This window comes from Camponotus vicinus, unplaced genomic scaffold (genome assembly GCF_025532165.1).
Source record: "Camponotus vicinus isolate PSW18456_S1 unplaced genomic scaffold, iyCamVici1.0 SCAF_1, whole genome shotgun sequence".
Lineage (NCBI taxonomy): Eukaryota > Metazoa > Arthropoda > Insecta > Hymenoptera > Formicidae > Camponotus > Camponotus vicinus.
In genome coordinates, this window is record NW_028141945.1 from 4,736,680 (window position 1) to 4,761,853 (window position 25,174).

Sequence of the window (25,174 nt, forward strand, 5' to 3'; positions counted from 1 at the left end):
AAGCGAAGAACGCATACCCTAGGGGGAATCTTTTTTAATTAATGCATATCCTAGGGCGAATCTCTTTTTTTCTGAACCCGCGGAAATAAGAAGCGTTGGATGAAATAATTTGTAGAACGAATCGAAAATAAATGAAAAGATCGAGATGTGCCGCTTCTCGTATATATGATTATCTTGACGTGAAATCATATATTTTCTCTCTAGAACTTGTGGATTTATAGAAATTGATTTTATTATATTTCTCTCTCGAAGAAATTAGGAAGAGATTTGATTTATATTATTATAAGATTGCAAATCTCTGCTTGAAACATCGCAGACGGAACGATAGCGAGAACAGCTGACGGTGCACGTTGCCTTTAGAGGAAATGGAGAGAGAATGTAACCACTGCATTTCTCTTTTCCCCCTCGCGTTACGCTATTTGGAATTTCCGCCAAGCTGAGCAAATGTAGCCGAGGTCGTAGGGCGGAGGTAAATCGATAAGGGACGCGAATGCGAAGGAGTATGAGAACGGTCGAGTTCTTCTTTGCGATCGTATAAATTACGCGCGTATAAATTACATCTATATCGTTTAAGCATCGTGTCGTATATAACAACTAGCAGTATATAAGGACAATCACGCTTCATGGTCAAAGACCATAGCGTGAGATGGCATTATTTTTTATCGCTACTTGGAAGATTATATTTCAGTTAGAATATTAGTTATTGAGTCAGTTATTAGAATTTCGATATTTGGCATAATTTGTATTATGATTGACAATCAAAATAAAATTTATACTTGAATGATTTGATTTTTTACAAGTTGCATCGATAAGAAATATAATAATAAAAATAATAATATATACAACTATTATATTTTGATTAACTTTCAACTTTGCTTGATGGAGATTACGAGCCATTAGAGCTAATTAGCTAAAACTATGCATGTATGCGCTTTGAGATTTAAGAATGGGAAATTGTTCGTCGACGATGCGCTCGTAAAGTGCCTACAAATCCGTTCTTAATTGCCAATAACCTCGTAAACCTGTGGGCTAATTTATACGCACCGATTCGCATAATCGCGTGATAATGACAAGACTGAGTTTTCGTTGCTCGCTTGTTACAGAGAACGCCGCGAAGCGGAAGTGCGCGAGTTGGAGAAGGCCAAGATGGAACGGGAGAGGCTTGAGAAACAGAGGGCTGAACAGGCGGTTCATAAGCACTTCGAGGAATCCTTCAGGCTGGCACAACAAAAGGTTAGTCACGCTTTACTATTCGTTATCGGTTGATAATAATGTTTTCTTTCGAATCATTATGGAGACACTTATAACGCCAGACTTATCTGCTATGGAAATTTAAAATTTTCCTAAATTAGTGAATTTAATTCATATTAAGTTAATGATATTAAAAATAATGCGTAAATTTATGGTTTACCTATTCACAAAAGAATGACATGGAAATGTCCTTCATCAATTTCGACGAATTTCAAATAATTTTCGTCATAAATCGAAACTGGGAATAAAAGACCCGTACTTATTTTATAAACGTTTTCTCATGGATTTAATGATCGAAACAGTTTCTTGAAATCAATTAATATTTAGAATATTAGTGTTTTAATTAATATCACGATGGAAAATGCCTACAATTTTGTCTGTTTCGATATTTATGCCTGAGAGATGAGAAGCTCCTGTTTTTTAACTCGTGCAAAGTTTTGATTGCTGACGTGCATTCAAGATGCTTGTTTACTAATTATTGCTTCCATCCATTGTCTCTTATTTTTGAGATCAGCAGCATCCTATTTGCAGCAGTGTCTAATAAAGTTAATATAACGAGGAAGTTCGAATTTTCCTAAAAAAAATGCGCTCTTTGTTTCACAACGAGATCGTTATTTTGCCATTCCTATTCAGAGATAGGCGGGGAAATGAGGGAGATTATGCGATCCGCTATACATTACATAATTTGCTAAGTTCGATTTTGCAGATCGGATGGTACGTAAGTTTGTCGGTGCGATTTGATTTACACATTACGACTACAGGGTCCAACTCGGGATCAATAAATTGTGTGGTTAATCTAAATCTAGTTTCTAGTGTCTTTCTATGCTTTCTAAAATTTCTCTAGGAAGCGATGGAAATAATATATATATATATATAAAGCTAACGTCTCTAAGTTTCGATCTTTTTTAACCTAGCCATTTATCTTGTTTTGTTTGTTTTCTTGACTCGTATTTCTGTCTTTAAAGGTCTTCTGTTCAGTTAATTTCGACCACGTGAACTTTTATAGATATCGGGTTCCGTTAATATTTAAATATTTTAACTGAAAAAAAGTGTCAAAAGCAGTGCGAGTTTTGTAATTACCAACTATTAAGTGAATATTTATCGTTTACGCGATAAAATTTATGCGCGACTCGCTCTATATTAGCGGATATTTTTGAACTGAAGTTAAAAACAAATGTTGAATTTTATATTCTTCATTTGAATGTTTAATTCGAAATATCGTTTAACATAGACTAGAATAATTATGAGCATCAATGCAAATAATATAAATAATGATGTGGAAAGATTGCACGATCGTGCCATTCAACGACCTCTTCTCGAGCAAAATTTAGAATCATCCTCATCATTCCATATGAAATATCAAGAAGAGATTTACAAAAGACAATTCAGAGAAATTTACGTGCGAAAAGAACAGATTCTATCACAATGGCAAATGCAAAGACCAGCGATACAACAATTCGATCTATCATCTACTTATTGTCCCATGTCACCCGTGTCAACATGGTGGAAATCGCGTGTGAAATCGCGGCGTTATCCAAGCAATTTGATTTGCGAATTGGTAAGATTATTATTTTCAACTCTATGAAATGGATCTTTTATTACTTGGCAAAACAAGATAAAGTTTTAAAATGTTTTCTTTAAGTACAATTCACATATTCGAAATATTATTGTTCGCTAAGTGCGAGGAATGCGATTAACGTGCTTCGGAATATAATAGCAGTTTCATTTCGTGATCTTTGTAGTCGACCTTGGCACTTCGCCAAGCTATCGCAGACAGGCGTGGCGTGCGTGCAAGACATCCAGATTGGCTGACATTTCCAGAAAAACACGTGGGATGATCGTGGAAAGAACACGAGTATCGAAATTTTGAGAAATGCGAAGACTCGCACGTTTTTTTTTAACTATTTCTCGTTGCTACACGAGTTAATTTTCGAAAAGTGTAGAAATTTGCTACGAATATTTCAAAAATTCTGTTTACGACTCGGTCACATTATCACATTAGTCACACGTGTTCGAGGTTGTATCCCGTGTGTTAAAAAATAGATTACGGCCTCATGTAAGACACGTACGAGAAAGAGAACGGAATAGTAAAATGATAATACAAAAATGACAATATGATAATGAGAACGAGATTTATCAGCAACTTGAAATTATGTATTCTCAGTGAACAATTTAATAATACATGAATAAAAAAAAGTTTAATCTTTGTGATTATGACGCTTATAGAGCATTTTTCCGCAGTTGTCTCGAGAAAGAACGGAATATATTAATTAAACGATTCATTGTATAATCACAATGACACGTATTAATTATATAGTCATGATAACGCAACATGTATTTATTATATATTTCTGACAATGCGTGGATATGCGCGAGTCAATATAATTAATCATACAATTCTATTTTCCAATTTTTTCAGATCTCTTAATTTTAATCTTAATAAAAGAATCAATTTTCAAATGACTTCTATGCGCATATTTTATAGCTTAAAAAAAAGTGTAGCTTGAAGATCGTGTGAACAAATTGTGGACACGGTAAATGATGCAATTATCATTCTTAGCAAAGATAATTAATTATGCAGCGCGGAAAGGTGCTTTCGTCGAAGATGAATGGATAGACACAGATAGACAGTGTTCGCATATCGAGTGGGGAAAAAAGAGGTCACCGTCGATAGCGATATGCGAATAAGTTATGCGCAAAATTATTATCGCGTCGATCATCAGCGTTGGCGATACCAAAACTTTCACGCTGTTTATCGCCGGAAACATTTCGTTCCATCTTTCCCCTTTACCTTTCTCTACACTTTCCGAACACACGTGTACGTGAGCACGTATGTTGCGTCGTAAGTGACATTTGCAATGCAAAATTCGTCGGTACAAAAAGATTATTAATCATCCACGCGCGCGGTAATAATAGAATCTCGGAAAATACGCGCATTCAGCATAGATTTTAATTATATTTTTCTCATGTCTTCAGTGAGAATGATTCTATAAAGAATTTCTTCAACTTTATGTTGAAGCTAAGGAGGATTCTTAGAAGTTCTGGATAAACCGAGAGAAAGGTGTGATAATTCCAGGGGGGGAAGTATGACGATTATGAAGTGTTCGGGGATGAATAAGCGATTGTACTGTGTAAACGAGCAAAGAGAGTATAATGATATGTGGTGAATAATCAGATAAAGTAGTTGCCAACAGAGAAGTCTTAGAAGACTCGAATCCTGAAAAAGGCCCGATATTTTTCCTCTGTTCGTGAGAAATATTTACAAATACAATTTTTTATTCTGAATTAGTAATCTAAATATCTTAAATAATTTTATTTTAGTATTCTATTAATTCACGAATGCAAATTAACTATATAAAAAAATTTTTATACAACCATGAATTTAATACGGGCATCAAAATATAGGGCAGCTATCGTATTTTTAGTCTAGCAGATTTCAAAATAATATCTCATAAAATGTCAAGTGTGTAAATAGATAGAGATTTTATGTGTCTCGGAGAAATCAAAATATCTCAATGCTTCAAATTTCTCGTTGCCAATCTTTTTTCATCGCAGATTTTTCCGAGCACTTGTCATCTACACAAAATAATTGACGCTCGGAAAGAGCAACGGGAAGAACCTTGTACCACGCAACGTGGGATGAACTATCAACTATGCAACGTAATGTATTCGCAATTGCTTTCCTCTAGGAACGTTCTCTAGCCGCGCACGGAATTTCGACACGTTCCCTCGCTTCAGCGTTCGTGAATTCGCTCGTCGATGTACCCACGCCTTCTAATCCCGTGCAAAGTTAATTACCGCATCGTCCATAGATGTATATATATCCGTGTATAGAAGACGCGCATAAAAATTACTCCGGTCTTCCTCCCTAGACGCGCACATAAATATCGCGCTTGTCTCTCTCTTTCTCCTTTTTACTAACCGCGCACGCATGTGCGTGCAGTGCGTGTATCATCCACGTATACGCGATGCAGTCCGGCAGTACAGTTATCCGTAATATACGCGAAAGCAAGTCGCGCTGTTCTCGTGTAAAGGGGTCACACACGCCATCCGCGTACATATGTACGCGATATATGTAGAACCATATGTGCCACGACTTAATACGTATGTATATGTACTCGCGAACGTATGCGCACGATGGCGTAATACCAATGCGGCGAGCACACACATCTGTACGACGGTGTTAGGCGGATTAGCTCGAGTTACGGATGCACGAGTACATAGACACACACGTAATATGTGGCCTCTAATCTCGTTTGATCGCACGTTACACCGTCGTAGGGGGGTGGGCTCTCTGGTGCACGGCACGACGAGGTCGGACGTAAATTGGGCGATCCGTTAGATATATCCGTTCGTGGAACGCTTCCCCGGTCGGCGACACCGTCGCGATGCAACGCAATCGCAAGGTCGCACGGATGCTGTTGCAATACCTGAATACCTGTATCTACTTTTGACTGTTATTTGTAAATGCATCAAAATGATGCAAGATAGGTTCCCTCGGAAACTCGGATGAGATGTCTCGCAGGATGACATAAAGTGAGCGACAAAGGAAGAAAGAAGTTCGATCTACCTGAGTTCATTCTTAGTCTACTATGAAGAGTCTATTATGCCTCATGATAAATTCTTTCCGAGCAATTAAACGAAAACGCGCAAGCGTGTATGAGATGGTATAATAGCGCGGATAGAAATGATAATGATCATGTGAATTTTCTCTATGTGAAAAGAGTAGTTTTACATTTGAAACTCAAAAGATAGATACAGATAAAGAGATGTTAATTTTTAATGACACTAATGAGAAAGGAGAATAAGAAAAAGAAGCAAGAACGAGTGAAGAAAATGAGAGAGAAAGGATAAGAAAAACAAAAAGGATTAATTAAAAAGATGGATAAGATAATGAATATCGAACCTTGCACCGTAGATTCGATCATTGCGTTAATTTTCAATCACATCTTTGCATCGGCAAAATATTTTTCTCAGCGTGTTGCTGTAATAATATTTATACAATATGTGTTATTGTATATTATTATTAATCTTGATTATTTTCTCAGAAATCCCGGAGAGATGAAAAACAAAAGTATAATCGAAATTGACTTGTCTAAATCGAAGAGAGAATTTCCCTTAAGCTTGCTCTCTCTCTCTCTCTCTCTCTCTCTCTCTCTTTCTCTCTCGCGCGCGCGCGCGCGCGGAAATGCAAATGTTTTTTTACGTAATGCAAATGTGAACGTGTTTGTTTAGCGATATGCAATGTGATTTTGCAATTTAGAATTTTTCTTCTAAGATTACGTAAGAAGAATAGGAATTAGAAGGCTTAATATGTTTCGTTGGTCGCGATGATACATATTGCGGTGGGAAATGTAGAGTCTCGTTCATTATCGTTACAAAATTGCCATCTTTCGCTAATTATTTGCGATATGCGGCAGTTAGTGTCGTCGTAATTACGTGTCCCGAGATCGCGAGGTCAGATACGCAAGATGAATTCTCTTTTACGGCTCGTATCTGCAACTGTACGCAAAAACTCCTACAATAATCGCTCCGTGTACCATTGTGCCGACGCTGAATAGAGACGCACAATAGAAATTCAAAGATCCCGTTAAGCATCCGGCATTGAATAAGTAGCGCTGTGCGCGTGCTGTTCAATGCACACGTACACGAGAGATCGGTGTTAGCTTATCCTTTATTTACTACCGTCTGGTATCCTACATTTTTGCGAATAAAAAGTCGCGAGAATAATATATAAAATATTTCCGATCATGTTTGTGCGATCTGAATATATAAGATATTTCGTGAGATTCGTGTTAAACGCGAGTTGGTCGTGAGACGCGGAATGAGGGCATCCAATACCTAATTCAGAAAAGACGATCAGAGATAATCGAGTTTTTGCTGAACAAAGTAGTCTACAGATTTATCGCGAGATACGTTCTGAACTTTGATACAAAGCTTACAAAGCCTTGTCTGTGTGTATGTAAGCTGGCGAGGGGACGATAGCCAAGTTCGCGAAGGCGATATAACAGTAGAAGTGTGTAATCAGCGTTCTTCGTGCTGCGTATCAAGCACATAGGAAGCCTCTGGGCTTCCTCGACGGTGTCAGCGGATTTAGCTTCTTACGAATCGCTTGGCACAGCTCCTTTCGAGTTGAGCTGAGAAATGTGTGTCGTACGTCGAAAAATGAATAAATTTGCGTATGTATTACTTTCAATTGCTAATATGCGAAAAACAGAGTTGAAATTATTCCTGAATATTGCGCGAAAAGATAAAGAGAAAGGATACATTGAGCAAAATATTAAGAATTAAGAATAATTGATATTGTTTTTAATTCTTACGATAGAAGTTTAATAAAAAATTTAATTTGCACTCACACATAAACACTCGTTTTTGTATGTTTCAAGTGTTAAATATGTCATGTATTCTTGGATTCTAGAAGCTTTTAATTATATTCTTTAAAAATAGAGATAATTCATGCGCGAGATGATTCATGTGTGTATATGTGTGTATATCTTATTAATGAAATGTCTAGGTATTTTTTTATCAAATATATCTCGAGAATTTATTTGTAACGATGAAATATTTATCGTTGAAAGAGAGATATGAAGCGAGAACATTTTTTCAAAATCTTTTTTTCATTATCTTGCTTTCAACATTTGTTACTTCATTAAACTGACCATGTATGATTACGGTATCGAGTTCCAAATGCTCTCTCGTTGGTACTCGAATCGCAATTCTCGGGTATAATCGATGGATGAAAGTATGCAGGCGAAAGGCATGCATGGTATGTGTGATTTTTTTTCCTTTTTCCTTATCTCCTCGACATGCGAGTGTCTGCATGGTCATAAAAATAAGCCAAATGACTCCGCTTCTTCTTCGCCGTGTCTTATCGAAAGTTATCTCGCCATTATCTGTTTGCTCGCGGCGTAATATTCCCGTCTATAAGACGATAAGATAACACGTGTTTCTGTGTGCGCGACTTTTCGCAACGCGCGCAGAAAATTTCCGCGAATCCGGCCGCGTTTTCGATTTCGTACGCTATTGAGTTTTACGTATTCGCGCGAATTTTGCGGAAAATATAATTTGATACCGTCGAAATTATATACAGGGTCTCAGTTTCTGCCGAGCGTGTACTCTCCGAGTCTCGAGTCTTGCCCCTCGGGTATCGCGGTAATCCTGACCGAGGTAGACATTCCTCCGTGTGGAAACTGGTATTATTATTGTCTCTGTGTATTTGCGTTGGAAATAGCGATGCGAAGGTATTCGGAATAATTTATGCCGCGAGTTCTGTGCACGGAGCGCCGCAAAAACCGCTCAAGGAAAGCGAGATCTCGATCGGGTCTTTCTCAAGCCGTATATATGCGTACGTTTCGTAGTGCATTATTTATACATTATTCATCACGATACACGCATCACGCAGACGCGCGTTCTCTTAATTTACACGGATCACCTCTCATATGCATATCATTACCATATCGATCGAACGATTTTTAATTTCTCTGGTAGGAGGATTTTGTTTATCAATCGTATAAATTATTCGACGTGATGAAATCCTCGCTCGCTTCCGTCCACTTTTCTCTCTTACAATATCGTCTTCGAGCTCGGCTTCGAGTATCAGAGATCAGTCATAATTCAAGATAACAAGAGTCATCGATGAACGATTTAATAAAGTATTCGCCTGTGTCGTGAACCCCCGCGAGCGTTCACGTTGTTGATCGCTAGTATCGATGTTTAGCTTGGACGATACGAAAGCGAGTTGCCTATAACAGCACGAATTCTCACGATAGAATGTGTTTGATATTTGTACGCGATGATTTATCGATCTGTTTGTCGGGCAATATTATAAATTAATGATACGATAGCGCGTTCCGTTGTTGTTGTCATCGATAAAGCGCGCAAATATTTATCTTGCCTTCGGCGATCGATCGTTCGATGACTGATTAGTGACTGACGAAAGTTTCACTCATTGTGTGATAATAATAGATGCGATTTTTATCCGCTTCGATATAGATAAATCGCGGAATTTTTAAATTTTTACGTTATAAATTCCACGTTCATTTATCGATAAAAATTGCAAGTTCGTGTTTTCGAAATTTTTTACGCTTACGATGCAATCGTATTTTCATTGATTCTAAATTTCACAAAATTGAGAAAATCTTACAAAATTATAGTATTGCGAAAGAACTTTCAAAATTTATGTACATGTGATGATATTCTTGGAAATATGGAACACAATCAAACATTTTCTTTCTTGTTTTATGCATTTTACTAGGAGACTTTAAATTTAAACACACACATTAGAAAATGCGCAAATACTTTTTGCAAGATGAAAAAGTCACAATGGAAAATCGGCACATGTAAAGTTACGATTTCAGAAAAGATCTATATATCGCTCATGGCACGTCCATCATCAACTCTTACATCATGTTGCGGTTATTCATGGAGTCTCACAATAAGTAATGATGAAGGGTATTACACAATATAATAGGGTGTTGTGTCAGAGAAAAGTGCTAGGACGAAAGGATGAAAAAAGAAGAGGGTTACGAGGGTCGTCTTTGTACATCTGTATATTTCTGAATATTTCAAGTGGTTCTTTACTCTATACAAAAGCGAGTCTAATTATGCTTTCTATTTCCTTCGTGAATATTTATTCCTTGCTTGTTTGATGTTATGAGAACTGAAAACAGGAGAAAGGAACTTGAGCAAAACAAAGATTATCGCAAAAGAGCGGTGTTGTATATTTTAACATTGAAAATTTTCGTTTCGCATCGCAAGAGAGAGAGAGAAAATAGCGACACAAATTTTTCTCTTTTGTTTCCGTCCAGTCCTTTCTTATGCGCAACGAATAATTTAATCGCGATCCGTAATCTATTAATATCGGTGTATATTTGCGATAGCTTCAAGGACAGATGCTACTTTCAGATACGCTCGTAAAAGTGGATAATCAACCGAGATACTGCCATTATAATCGTTAATCCCGTACCGTTTGATGAACATCCTTGACAGCAAAAACTGTACTTTGATGTAACTTTGGTAATTATTCCGGGAACGTGTTTAAAGTTCGATCACGTTTATGGAGCGCGTTTCCCGATGCACACGACACCTTCGACGCGATACGTAAGATCCGTTATACGAGTGCGATATACGCAATTATTATTGTGTCGATCGTATTACGAGACGACCTAAGCTTTCCTTGGATATGACTCAGCCCGCGTTATCTGCGCAAATCATTTCCTCTCTGTAATAACACACGCAATAAAGGCGCGCGCGATAAGCGAAATAATTGCAGCGATGGCACGAAGGAAGGTACGAAGAGAAATTTATGGCAATGTGTCTTGTGAGAATTGCAGAAGGCTACGTTAAATTATCGTCATAATATACACCATTTTAATTATTAATGCTGTAGCAATTAATAAAATTTTAATTAATACTGTAATAATTAATCAAATTTTACTTAATACATCGCTACAATGAACATTTTCTTTCAGAATATTATCATATTTACAAATAGTCACACACATAGGTGCATCATATATTAGCATTGGGCTTTATAATATATGATTGATTATATCACGTGATTAGATAATTTCATTATATCATTCTCAAATAATGCTAAAGTAATAAAAGTTATATGATATATTGTCCAAGTGTAAATCTTGTTAACGTTGCTTCGATATCGAAACTTATTTTAGTACAGTGTCTTGGCAATATCAATGTAATATAAATCCACGCGCGCGATGGTTATTAGAAAGTTTTCACAATATGCATTGTATTCTGGATATTCTGCGAACGCGAATGTCTCATAGAACGAACCGTGAATTACCGCGGTAGTTTCTATGCTGGATTACACATTATACCATTCACCGTAAACGTGACTCGAGCGTTTGCCGTGTCCCACGCACGCGCCTTTACGCGATTGCAAAACCTCCCCCCTTGTGTATCTCTTTTAATGAAATATAGCGAAAAGTCTCTCTCTCTCTCTCTCTCGTAAATAATAGCGAGATTGCAAGGCGCACATATACTCTTCGTGCGAACGAGACGGTGAAAAAGCACGCGCCTCGCGTGATAAGTTCATCGGCGCGGGGTTGAGCAGGAGAAAGTCAACGAACCAATAGCGAGCGGTACTTGATTGACTCTGAATGGTACGTCGCTTTTATTACGTGCAATCGGTCATAATCCGTCTCCGTTCCTCCCTCGTCTCCTCGTTCTCCTCCCCGCGGCGATCCTCGATTCCGCTCGCTGTCGTCCTACATCATTCACGGCACATAACCGGTGGCGTGCTCAAGTATAGTATTAACAAAGCGTTGTATGTCGTACTCGAGTATAGGTATTTTTGCCAAATTTGTTCGGGCAAAATTATGAATATGAATCTGTTAATAATGAAAAGAAACATAAAGTATATATATAAAATATCTATAAAATGTTATTTTTTTTATAAAAATATATAATGTTTTGTATTGCAATAATCTTTTTACGTATCAATAAAAAATAAATATAAATAATTATTTTCTCCTTTGTGTGCGAAGCTCTTGTATATAATTTTTATTAACCAAGCATCTTTTGGTAAGAGATATAACGTGACAGTTTGGATCCACTTGATAGATATACGTGTATGTTACATTTGTCGAGCTTTTTTAAAACTATAGGAAGACTATGGGCTTTTGTACCGTGTTTCACGCTCGTTGCATCTTCTTTTACAAGGACACACACACACATACACTTACATAACGTGCGCACATAAAGCGCGCGATGACGCGAGCAAAGAGGTAAACAGAACGTGGGTTGACATTTACTCGCGTCTCGATTAGCATAGTAAACCTTCTTCTCGCAAGCCTATAATTAGATTCGCAGCTTGCGAGCTCTTGTTCTCGATCTCGTCAAATCTTGTCGTCCTGCGAGGACACGAGTCTTTTCTCATCTCGAGAGACATTGAAACAGCTTTGACATGATCCTTACTCGAGGGAAAAGGTGCAAATTATAATTTCTTGAAAAGGTACTTGCTAATAAGATTAAACGTTTTTATTAAAGTAGCGTGGGAGCTGTGAAAAATATGTGTAGGCTACTGGAAATCTCTTATAAATTGAGGAAATAATTCGAAGGTGATTCGAAGGTGATTGTGTGACGTTTCTTTTTTTATATTACTAATTTCTTCAACTTTCTACAAATAAATGTTAAAGACTAATGGATACATTTTCAAAAGTGAAATACATATAATTAATGCTTTATTTAGTACTAAAAAAAGAAAAGATAAATATACAAATTTTAATTAGTTCAATAAATTATATATAAATACTCGGAGAAATTTCTGTAACTACGAATTTAGAAAGTATATTCAACTTCAGAGTAACTGATGTATTTACTGGAATTTCGAGTTCCAAGGAAAACAGGAAAACCGTCGACACAATATTTACCGTCTTTCCTCGTCAGCTTCGACGATTCGGTTTTACTTTATTACATTAATTTACAGTCTTCCAGTCGCTTCAGAAACGAGTTCTGTCGAGTTTAATCGACGAGCGTCAGCAGCGAGCGGAAGTTGTTTGTTTGATCCTCCCGGAGAAGTTACTTAGTTAAACGTCCAAGTTCGTTCGCTAGCTCCTCGCGAACAAGGAGTATTTTCGAGGCCTTTTACGATACCGTAGCATTAATGAAGTCAGAGTCGGTCTAAACAATCTCGCGCGACGTTAATCTCGCGTAAATCTTGTATCTCTCTTTCTCATAGTAATACTATAAATGTGCCTTAATTCGTTTCTCTTCAACTTTTATAGCTTTAGCTTCTACGTACGTTTTTCATCAAACTTTCGACGAGTAACGCGAATTTCGCCAATAAATTATTTCTCCATCCACGCAATTATGAGCCACGTGTCTGCAAATCTTCGATTCGATAATAAAAAAGAATTTTTTTTCCTTATATTCAACTTGTACTCTTTTTTTGCGCGGAAATACAATATTACTTTTTGTAACGCAAATACGTGTTTGTCCGATTGTAATCCTGTTTATGCACGACGTTACGACACGCGAGAAAAAACGAGTTACTCGTTTTACGCGTCAGATTAAGCACCCACGTGTGTCATCGACATACGTGGAAAATCTCGGCAATTATGTGTATTACTGCATTTCGTTTGCACCGCGAATAGAAACCATGTGTGTCTATCGTTTATGCTAATAAGACGTGACATAGAAGTTTTGAAGCAAACACGCAAACGTGATATCTCAGAAATCACGCAAGCGCGACTTTCCGTTAGGCACATTTTCTCACAAATGCACATATCGCGATTGGAGGCTACGTCATTAGAATAATGCTCTAAAATTAATTATGTATGTCTTTTATCGCGCCACCTTTTTTACTAGTGAAAAAAATAATAATTATTGCATATATGTAATGTTACGTCTTGTCTGTGTTTTGTTTGTTATTGGCCCGACAATTGAATGACGTTTCGTCTCGACTACATATCTACATAACAATAGAATATAATGATAAACATTGACTTTGAAGCGTGTGTGGAAGACGCGAGAAATGTAAAGTGCATAAATGCAAATTTACGTTCAAATTTTTTTTTATAAATTTGATAGACTATTTACGTTAAAAGTGTCTCCAGAATGTAATCGTGATTTTTCTTAAAAAAAGCTGACCCAAACGCTAATAAAACACTACAGAACGTCAAAAAATGATATCATTTTCCCCAATTGTACAGTTTCCGAAAAACAAAAAGTAATGTATTATTTATATACAGACACGCATCCTCAAAATTTCACATAAAATATTAGAAAGTTCATCGTAACTAGGATTACCATTTCAAAAAATTGTAATACCTGACTTCCAAGTCTAAAATGCCTGATTTTTAATAAAAATGCCTGACATTTGTTTTTCATAAAACACTAAAATAAAAAATTGCTTAAAACTATGTAAGAAATATTAAAATAAAATTTTAAAATTAAAGTAAGGTTAAAGTTAAAATAAAATAATATTTAAAGTGATAAAATTAAAGTAATATTAAAATTAAAATAATATTTAAAACGATTCATTCGATCATATTTAAAGTATTTATTTAGATATTCAAAATAATGAAAATTAGATTTTCAATAAACATTGAAACAGTTATAAATTATATATTATATAGAATATATAAACGAATATATAAAGAATATATAGAATATATATATATATATATATATATCATATAAATTATATTTATATATAATATAATAAGTAATAATTATGTAGATTATAAAATATATAGATGAATTATAAAATAAAAAAGTAACAATGTAAGTATTATTAAACATATGATTATATTAATTATATTTTTCTGAGGACATTACTTTTTTTAATAAATTCTTTTTATCTAATATAGAGATAAAAATCGTGACAAGTAATATTTTTGAAATTCGTTTGGATCATTAAGATCGCTTTTATAGATTTAATAGTTAGTCTATTTCTTTCCATTCGCGTTCGATAAAAATTCTGATACGCAGGACGTACAACTGATGCAAGATTTAAAATGCCTGATACCGTGCAATGCCAGCCGCACCGCCTGATAAAAGAGTAAAATGCCTAGCAAATGCGGCAAATGCCTATCATATGGCAAATGCCTATCATATAACCCTAATCGTAACGAATATCTCGTACGATGAAAGAATCATTAGCACTGATCTCTATATGTAACTGGATGCTGTATGGAACGAAAAGTCTTTCTACAATAAATGCGCTCGATTTGACTTATTTTCGCTTCTTCGCCCTGATTGGCCTATTAAACTGTTAGTGTATGCCATATCCAGTTATGTATAGAAATCATTGATCATTAGCGATAAGTGGCGAAAGTGATTGGCAGTATTGATTGAAGTAGGTGTCTTATGTCCTACAGAGAAATATGCAGACTGCTTCTATAGCCTCATGGAACAATTTCTTGCCGATCGTCCCTCCGCCGACGCACCCGCCAAGCAGAACCCACGGGGCTCCGCCAGGGTTGACGGCGCACGCCGCTGCGAGTCATCGCGGTCATCCTGGTCATCTCGGCGGTACACCAGGCGGGGCCCCTGCCGCCGCTGTCACCACGCATTCTGTATCCGTGGCGCAGCAGCAGCGGGAGCGTGAGGAATACGACAAAGTGCGAGATATGCGAGAAATCCGCGAACGGGAGAACCTGGCAGCCGAAAGGCAAGTTCAGCGTCAGGCCGAGGCGAGAGATCACATTGCTGCGCAACAAAGAGCCGCTTACTACGCGGCATCGCCGGCTCAGCAGGTCTGTCTTTACGTCATATACTGGAAATTCTCAAGAGTAGATCGTACGGAGATCTGGTATACCGTAACGAGGCTACTCTCACTCCCATCGTTATATTCAGGGTCGTAGAAGGTATCGTTCACATGATGATTACTCAAACGTGTTCTTTCTACGTCGCCGGGAGAAAATATTGCACCGACAGCTCTCTGTGCATTGCTACCTGGACAGTTACCTCTATTCATGTTACTCGAGAATGGCTTAGCGTGTGGAAAAGATGCAATATAATTTTTCGTGATTTACTCTTGAGAAATTCCAGTATATATATTTTTCTTATATATTCTTCTAATTGTAATAAAATAAACATTAAAGTTATGTATTTATATCTAAGAAATAGAACACTAATTACATTGCGGTAGACAATTAATTTGTAGCGATGAATCGTATATTTTTTTACTGATACATGTCGTATTTTAGGTGTCTCGACCTTCGAGCGTGCCCGGAAAAGTCGAGTACCCGCCTCCACCGGCGCACACGCGGACATCGAAGTCGTCGTTGCCAGTCGGTGCTCTTCACGAGAAACCATCGGTAGTGGGCCCATCGCACAGCTCGTTACCGAAGGCCGAGCCGAACGTGAATCTATTCAATTATTCATCGACGTATCAGCCGTACCTGCACGACCTCAAGATTCAGAACGAGCTACGGCAACCGCCGCCAAAATCTCTTCCGAGCAAGAGTGGGCTGGCCGGCGATCTCGAGAGGGACCATCACGGCAGAGAGGTACTGCAGAATCCACCATCTCTGCTGTCGGATCACAAAAGCTCGGTGATTGTGAAGAACGAGGGTAGAGAACTGGCGAAAGCACCGGCGCCGCAGCAACACTCGTCCAGCTCGAGGAGTTACTTGAGCCTTCAACCGGTGGCGCCGCAACACAAGTCGTCCGCGTACGAGGCGTACAGAAGTCCGACGCAGAGCCCGCACCATCTGCATCCTGCGCACTTGGACGGTCTACAGGCGGCGAAGAGCATCGCTTCATCGGCGAGCCATCACCGGAGTAGCAGTGGCGTACCGACAACGACGACGACGCAGCAACTGCCGAGTCCGCATAGCCATCCACCACCGCCTCCGGCGCCTGAACCACGTCTGCACCCGCATAATCCTCGTCAATCTCCACACGCCCCACCGCCGCAGCACCCGCACCAACCGCCCCCGCCGCCGCATCCCTCGCCACCTGAACCGCGTTATCTTAATAGGCCGGAACCAGCGGGTCTGCCGTACAGCGCGGCCAAGTCCACGTATTCGTACCCGCATCCGCCCACGGCCTCGCCGACGCCGTCGTCGCATTACCCCACGCCGCCGCCGGCCGGTTCCAAGCCGAAAGTGAGCAGCCCGGCGCCGCCGCACATTTACGGCAAGCCTAATTCCGGCATCATGACCGGCACACCGGTCTGTCGTGCCTCCGAGCCTCCCGTCGCCGCGCCGATACCGTTGACCTCGAAGGCCGGCAGCTCGCCTTACCAGCAAGTGCCTCATCATCACGGGGCGCCGCCGCCGCTGCCACCACCCGCGCATAGTCGGGTTTATGACAGTCGCTTCGTTGGCTCGTTGGCGGGCGCGAAACTGCCGCCGCCACCGTTGCACGGCTCGCCGCCAACGGCCGCCTCAGCGCCGCTTTCGAGGCCGATTGCCCATCCCGCTCACCCTGCGCATCTTAGCACCAGTCCGCATCAGCAGTCTGGTCAGACGTTGCAGCACGCGCAATCCCAGATCACTACGGCCTTCCAGACGCAACCGCTTGACCTCGGAGTGGAGAGGTCAGGTTCACCCAAGAGAAAAGCGCCGACGCCATTGTTATGCGATAACGCAAGTGGTCAACCGGTATCGTTGGAAGTCTGTAAGAAGAGAAGAACTGAGGAACCACAACCATTGTCTTTGCAATGCGTCGGTCAGCCTGTTTTGTCTAGGGTAAGCGAGCCTAGTCCGCTCATTGCCTCGGCCGCCACGTCCATCACCACCGTTGTCAATACCGCGTTATTGGCGCAGTCGAATAGTCAGACAACGCAAGAACAACGCACGGTAACGGCAGTGAGTCCGGCGCCAGGTACTGCCAGCGGCGATGGTTCCACACGACCCGCCAGCACCGGCAGCGTATGTTCATTGAATCCTACCCCATTGAGCGCGGCACCGAGTCCAGCACCCATACCCAGTCCAGCGCCATCCACAGCGCCCAGCCCGGCACCCAGCGCGCCCGGCACTCCCGCCAAAGTACATCCTAGCACTGGCGCGGATAGCGAGAAGTCCAACAGCCCAGCGCCGAGACCGCCCAGCAGTACTAGTTACCCGGGGCACAAGTTGAAGAAGGCGTGGCTGCAGAGACACTCGAGATGCGAGGATGGCACCGAGAATACCACCAACATGGTCAGCATAGTCTCATTACCCTTTCCCCGGGAGACGTCACATTACCCTATCTCCCGGGAGACGTCATCGTCCAACAGCAAGGATCGCGACAGCAATGTGTCAAATGTGAATGCAAACAACAGCAGTGCGCCGACCACTTGCTTACCCAGCGCGGTAAATTCGATTCACAATATCGGTAGCATGGCGGTAAACAGCATCAACAAGAGCAAAGTGACCGGCAAGAGCGGTCGAAAACCAGCGAATAAAGAATCACTGAACGGTCACGCTACAGATACCAGCAAAACCCCGCAGGAGGATTCGTCCAGCAGCGACCCGGAGAGGAAGTCGCCGCCCAAACGAAAGCCACCCAAGGTATCTATCTATACAGATTGTTTACGGTAGTCGTAGTTGTCGCTAAAAATTGTTTTTTAAAAACTTGTTTTTTACTTTGAAATGCGTATTGTGTGCTGCTAGCCTATAATATTCTCGCTTGCCTAGTTTATCAAGAAATTGTTGTCATCGAAATTCTTGTCCGCAATTTAAAGTGCACGTAAATTTGTGATAATAGATATGCAAGGAAAGTTTATTGTCGAACTTACTATTATATTATTAAAATTGGTTCAAAAATCAACGCAAAATTGTGAGTAAAAAGAAAGGGAATTTTAATCATATAAGGAATATATATATATATATATATATATATATATATATTTATATTTATATATATTTATATATATATTTATATATATATTTATATTTATATTTATATATATTTTATTGAAAATTTCTTTCTTTTTGCATACTCAATACTTGTGTTGGCATTTATTAGTTTAGATATTTTTTTATATTGTTATATTTAAAGTATGCCTTATTTATATTGTTGATTAAAAGATTGTTAATTTTTGAAGAAATATTTGTTGTAGTATGTTTTATAAAAGAGCAAATTGGATCTGAATCTACTTAACAACATATTGTTGAAAAAAAATTTAATATAATATTATTTATGTTAAAATTAAACTATAATTTAAATATTTTCTCGATAATCGTCTTAGTATATAAAGTGTAACATATTTGGAAATTATTTCAGAGAATGCTTTGATTTCTTATTTATTTGATTTCTTAATTACGAGAGAATAATTATATAAATGATTATTTGAATAATCACGAACATTAAATTCGCTGGAAAGTATATAGCGCTAATCATTTGTTTAATAATTTGTTGGAATCGATAAAATTGGCATTTATGAGTTGTATCAATATAAGATGCCTTCATAATAAATCTCGTCAGTAGAAACCCATAGAAGCATGAATAAACAGTAGCTTTGCTATGCTGCAGTTCTTTAGCTTACAACTGTTGCAAGATATTCTTGATGATTAAAAATTTCTGCACATTGTAATTAAGAAAAAAATATTTAATATTCCGTGTTATGACAGAAGAAAAAAATAATTATATATATATATATATATATATATAACGCAAATTAAATTCACACATGCGTACTTTTTTTTCTAAATTTTATTTTCATTTATCATCAGAGTAGAAAATTAAATTCATAATTAAAATATCATATATTAATTTAGATTTGTCCGAATATTGTTTTTTTTGAGTAATTTTGAAAATAATATTTTTTAATGGAATATTCGAGAAAGAAAATATTTGAAAAGTTTCTTGAAAAATTCTGAAATATTGTCTTGGCAAATATATATTTCCAGTTGTATACGTCGTGTCTATCTACATTTGTATATTGATGTGATATAGTTAGATTATTTCAAATTTTCAAAAATTACCTCCATTTTTTTCAAGTAATAATTTCCGGGTTTAACACACACGACACAGTTTTAAGTTTAAATGCATGCAGGAGGCGCCATTTTCTTACGCAAGGCGTGCATTGTATGAATCACACTTGTAACGGACGTAACGGACAATGTGCGCGTATTCGTATTCACAAGTGTTTCCTCGTTCGTCGTTTTGAACTGTTAGTGAAATAATTTTCGATCGCGCGATTAAACGTCTTAACGTCGATTGCGAGTAACAAACAATTTCTTCATGGACAAGTATCGTAGAGGGGTAAATATATTTTTATTATTAATTTTTCCATCGCGACGATTGCAACCTAACCTCGATTCATGCAAAGTGATGAGGAAAACCACACTAGTTTCGACTACAGACTTTATAATGGAGTCAATCGAATCGAGATTATAATTTTGATAATTTTGATTGAAATGTTAAATAAAAAAAACGCTTAGAAAAAAGTAATCCTACTGTACTTTGTACTTGAGAAATTTCACGTGGCACGAAGACAATGAAAGTGAGAACTCTTGTTCAGAAGACCAAGATATAAATCAAGAGATGATTTTAAGTTATAATTTCTATTTAGAGAATCTTGAATTTTATAAAAATGTCAAAAGTAACGTTGAAATTTTAAATAAAATTTTAAATAAATAAATTTATCTGTGAATTGAAGAATACAATATTAATATAATGCTGTATGTGTACGATAGAGGTTTAAATTATTTTATATTATAATATAATTTTGAACTTTATACAGATTTATTAAATAAATTTGTGAAATTGCAAGGGAAATGATATGTTGCGTACTTGAAATTAGAAGATTCTCCATATCGAACAAATAACGTCAAACATAATACTTTGTAAGAGATACTTGCTATGTAATTTTAAAAATCTAGTAGTTATGTTAATTTTATTTTTATACATTTAAAAAGATAAAATTTATTTGATAGTTATCGTAAGGTAAAGTTATCTTTTGAAACAAATTTTTTTTTTCGTTATCAATGTTATACATTGATTTCTTTTTCATTTTCTTTGTGTCGTGTGAAATTTTGTAATAAATTTTTATAATAGAATATTACAAATAAATACAAAAGTTTTGTAGACTGGAGGAAAATAAATAGAAGGAAAATAAATGTTACAACATGTTTTTTTTTTGCAACAGCTGCTTAAGTCATGTTTGTCTGTAGTAGCATTACATAATTTTTAACTTTGCTTAGATTTGATATAGATTTTTTGGATTTTATGTGCCGAATGGTAGTGCCGGAGCAGTAGTGTGACCAGTTAGTAGCTTCGGCTAGTAGATGCGGCAAGAGCATGAACTTCCTGACTACTTAATAATCTATGCCCTGTGGTAGGTAAAACGAAAGAAGGGCGCCGCACGAAGGCAACAAACGGCCGCGGAAGATCAGCGGAGGCGGAAAGAGGACAAGCAAGGCGGCGGAGCTGGTGCAGGCAGCGAGTCTAGCAACGAGAGCGAGGCAGGCTCTGCCAGTGATACCAGCGAACAGTTGAGCACCATTCAACCTGCTTCGAGGGTTCGACATACTACGGCCAATTCCAACAATTCCTCGGGAAACGGTTAGTTGATGTAGCTTCTTGTAAATGGACTTCCCATCAGGTGAACTAACTATTCACTTGCAGGGTAAGTGCTCCATGTTCCATGATTGTACATTATTTCTCTCTCTAGAGCTGAGAACTCAAGAGAATCAAGAGTGATTGATAAACAGATTGAATTATGTGGAATAATTCATGGAATTCCATCTTTGCTGGAAGAAAACGAAATTTTATAAAAGAGCTCTTGGATCTTTTACGTTTTCTTCGAGTTCACCATTTTTAAATTTTTATAATTCGATCTCACGCACTTACCCTGATCCCCAATTACATTATTACATCAATATATGTATATACTATTTTATTATATACATGATGACAATATAAAACAATTGATAATACTATGATACACTATTATTATGAGCTTTTTAACACTGAATTGCACTAAATACACGATTTAGAGTTGCGGTTTAGATATTTTGATAAAATCAGAACATGATTTACTATGCAGGAAATAACAAGGAACCTAGGAAACGTGGTAGAAGACCAAAGACTACGAAAGGCAATGAAGTAGGAGGTGAGGATCAACAGCCTCGTCAGAAAAAAGAACGTAGAGACGACAGCACGAGCGGCGGTAACAATGGACCCGGCGGAAGTGGCGGGCGAGGCGATCCCTTTCGTAAACCACCGATATCGCAATTGAAAAAAACTGGGGAGAGCTGGTTGCAGGATGGCGCTTGTTTTGAAGTGGCTCCAAAGCTGGCCAAGTGCCGCGAATGCCGATGGACGCCGCATCAGCGTTCCAAAAACCTTCCTCAAAATATCTTCTGCAGATTTTACGCGTTTCGCAGACTGCGTTATACCAAAAACGGACAATTGGCCATAGCGGGATTCAGTGACCCACACAAGGATGCATCCGAGGTAAATTATCTTTGCAAGATAATTGACTAATAATAAGTGACTAATTATGTGGTAATTGCATTTCAATTGTAACGATTTTACACGATTTTTTAAATTTCAATTCAAAGTGCATGCTTCTCACACAAGAACTATCGTTACAATGTTACAGGAAGATCTTCGATTATGGTTACCAGGAAAAGATAATCAAGAAACAACAGGAAAGGATGACAAATCCGAGAAAAACGAGAAGGACAAAGGGGACCGAGAAGACTTAGATTTGGAAACGGCTCATCGATTGCTTCGACAGGTTGGCGATCAGTTTTGTGACCTTTTACATCAAGAGAAAGATGCCCTCCAAGAACACATGGCCGAAGGTAAATTTTTATTCGATTTAAGAAACGCATTTTTTAAATTAATCTCCGTGTTTTTTTTTTCATGTTTATTTTTTCATGTATATTTTTTCATGTATTAACGCAAAAATATTATACATATAATCGATAAATTGCATGTATTAATAAAACCTCGATTTGTTAAAATTAATATTATCAATATTTTAAATATTTCCTTTTTCAACTCATTTGATTTTTTATATGTTATATTACGATTTTACATTTTGTGTAAAACATATAATCATGCAATAAGAGCGTAAAGATAATATTTTATATAAATTTGCAACTTTAATTTGATATTTATTTTGGCACTCTTATTTGCAAAATTATAAAGAATTAGTTAAGCTGCATGTTTGCTTGCATAATTTCTTTTGTTCGCATGTTTTAACGCTTTGCGCATCGATTATGATTACCTTTTGACAGCGAGTTCGGGGGTTGTAGACGGAACAGTAGCGTGGAAACGAGTGATCCAGGGTGTTCGAGAGATGTGCGATGTGTGTGAGACTACCTTATTCAACTATCATTGGGCCTGCGGCAAGTGCGGTTTCGTTGTGTGCATCGATTGTTATAAGGTAAAATATTACACTAAATATATATATTTTTTCAATTAAATATTAGAAACTAAATGACAACATTAATTCAATTGATATTATTGTGATATTATTCTATTTATCGAGCTTTTTAACACTGATGTTAATGTAAGATTTTTGCTAATTTTTCTCCCTTAAAGAGAAAATGTTATTAAAAATAATGATATTTTAGGGACGTAAAAATGGAACGATCAAGATCTGGGGCGAAAGTGGAAAAGACAGGGACGAATTCTCATGGCTTCTATGTACGAATAGACAAGCACACGAACCAGAACGACTCATGCTTACGCAAATCATCGCTGGAGACAGTCTTTTGCGATTGGGCCAACGTCTGCACGAATGTCGTGCGGAATGGGGAATCCTTCAACATTGTGCTTGCTCTCTCGTAACTTCGACGCAATCCAACGAAGTTCTTCGAAATCTGATCAAGGGCGATTCCGTGCCTGTTCTTAACGGAAATGTAAAGCAGGAGATAAAGGAAGAAAAGAAGATAAATGAATCTAACGGCGCATCGGAAAGCAAAACCAACGGCGAAGATAAAAACTCGCCGCTGAACTGGTTGGCGGATGTAGCGTTGCAGAATCAGGACAAAAACGAAAGCGGTTCAAGTTCGGATTCGGACGAGGATCGCGAGGGTAATTACTCGACTTTGCGTGAATTGCTCATTAGACCGTCGCACAAGTCAAATGGTAGCGGTGGATCCAGATCGAATTCGCCAACGACCAATTCGGGCGGTGGGGTAAACGCTACCAGCGCGACCGGTAACACCGCTGCGCAAAATAATGTTACCAAGTCCGGCAAAAAATCAAAGATGGATACACTTGATGAAGTAATATCTAGCGTGATTGAACATAGCGTGAAGAAGGATATCAGCTTGGGCGACGCGAAACCACGGGTATTGAAATATTTTGTGCGACGCTACAAGTGGACGCAACGTGGCCGAGAGCCGTTACCAATCAGAATTATGACATTGACGGAAAGTAAGAGCCTCTATCCAGATGTTCCGCACTCCTGGCTCTGCAACGGTAAACTATTGAGGTTAAATGACCCGAATAATCCCAACAATTACAGAATATTCCAGGATCAATGGAAGAGAGGACAGCCGGTGATCGTATCGGATGTTTCCAAGGCGCTGGACATGAATCTTTGGCATCCAGATTCGTTTGCCCGTGATTTTGGCGATGAGAAAAATGATCTCATTAATTGTATGACCGGGAATCTGGTGCCTAATCAACCAATGCGCAAATTTTGGGAGGGATTCGAGAACTTTTCCAAACGGCTAAAGGACGAGCGAGGGAATCCTATGTTGTTAAAACTGAAGGATTGGCCACCTGGCGAAGATTTCGCTGAACTATTGCCATCGAGATTCACGGATCTAATGAAGGTTCTTCCATTATCTGAATACACGCATAGGAATGGCAGATTAAATCTGGCAAGTCGTCTGCCTAATTGCTTCGTGAGACCGGATCTGGGTCCAAAGATGTACAATGCTTATGGTTCTGCTCTTCATCCCAGCAAAGGCACGACTAATCTTCATCTCGATATCTCGGACGCTGTGAATGTCATGGTATATGTGGGGATTCCGAAGGATGCCGATAGCGACGAGCACATCAAAGGTATGTTCTTAAGTTTTGAATTTAATTCCGCGTGACTAATCACGGGATTGCATCCGTCAAATGTTGTCGAAACAATAATCGATCTTTCGAAAAATAATCATTATGTGTTTGTCATTACAGAAGCATTAAAAGCAATAGACGAAGCAGGCTGTGATGTTCTGACTCGTCGACGTGCTCGTGATCCTGCCGAGGCACCCGGTGCATTATGGCATATTTATGCAGCACGCGATGCAGACAAAATTCGAGATCTTTTGAATGCTGTTTCCTTAGAACGCGGAGCTCGCTTGGAGCCGCATCATGATCCCATACACGATCAGAGTTGTTATCTGGATGGACCATTGCGCGAACGATTGTATCGAGAATACGGTGTGGAAGGGTAAGTGTTATTTTTCACAATATTTATAATCGTATAAATGATTTTTGAAAAAATTTATTACGATGTTTGTACACCTTACGAATTAAAAGGTAATACTTAAACAATGTTAAATAT

The 25,174-nt window shown here is 38.2% G+C and overlaps 2 protein-coding genes across 7 annotated transcripts in view; both read left to right on the forward strand.

Moving 5' to 3' along the window:
• Nucleotides 1-25,174, forward strand: part of Kdm3 (Lysine demethylase 3) — a 334,026-nt gene that overhangs the window by 305,689 nt on the left and 3,163 nt on the right. For 4 of the 6 annotated variants that reach the window (XM_083094679.1, XM_083094703.1, XM_083094719.1 and 1 more), the window contains 9 exons: nt 1,104-1,233; nt 15,078-15,473; nt 15,927-18,218; nt 20,994-21,216; nt 21,701-22,110; nt 22,259-22,463; nt 22,902-23,050; nt 23,241-24,684; nt 24,805-25,060. In XM_083094679.1, the coding sequence (XP_082950805.1) occupies nt 1,104-1,233; nt 15,078-15,473; nt 15,927-18,218; nt 20,994-21,216; nt 21,701-22,110; nt 22,259-22,463; nt 22,902-23,050; nt 23,241-24,684; nt 24,805-25,060 (5,505 nt within the window). The remainder of the gene's footprint in view (nt 1-1,103; nt 1,234-15,077; nt 15,474-15,926; nt 18,219-20,993; nt 21,217-21,700; nt 22,111-22,258; nt 22,464-22,901; nt 23,051-23,240; nt 24,685-24,804; nt 25,061-25,174) is intronic. The other 2 variants (XM_083094698.1, XM_083094689.1) reach the window with 2 other exon arrangements.
• LOC145968973 (uncharacterized) lies at nt 1,270-7,692 on the forward strand. Its single transcript, XM_083094856.1, has 2 exons — nt 1,270-2,809; nt 2,994-7,692. The coding sequence occupies exons 1-2, from the start codon at nt 2,495-2,497 to the stop codon at nt 3,087-3,089; spliced, it is 411 nt and encodes a 136-aa protein (XP_082950982.1). The 5' UTR covers nt 1,270-2,494; the 3' UTR covers nt 3,090-7,692.

Excerpts from the sequence above, each read along its gene's own strand:
- LOC145968973 (XM_083094856.1), top strand. The coding sequence starts at position 2,495 with ATGAGCATCAATGCAAATAATATAAATAATGATGTGGAAAGATTGCAC. Across the intron at positions 2,810-2,993 it reads GCAATTTGATTTGCGAATTG|TCGACCTTGGCACTTCGCCA; the intron begins GTAAGATTATTA and ends TGATCTTTGTAG.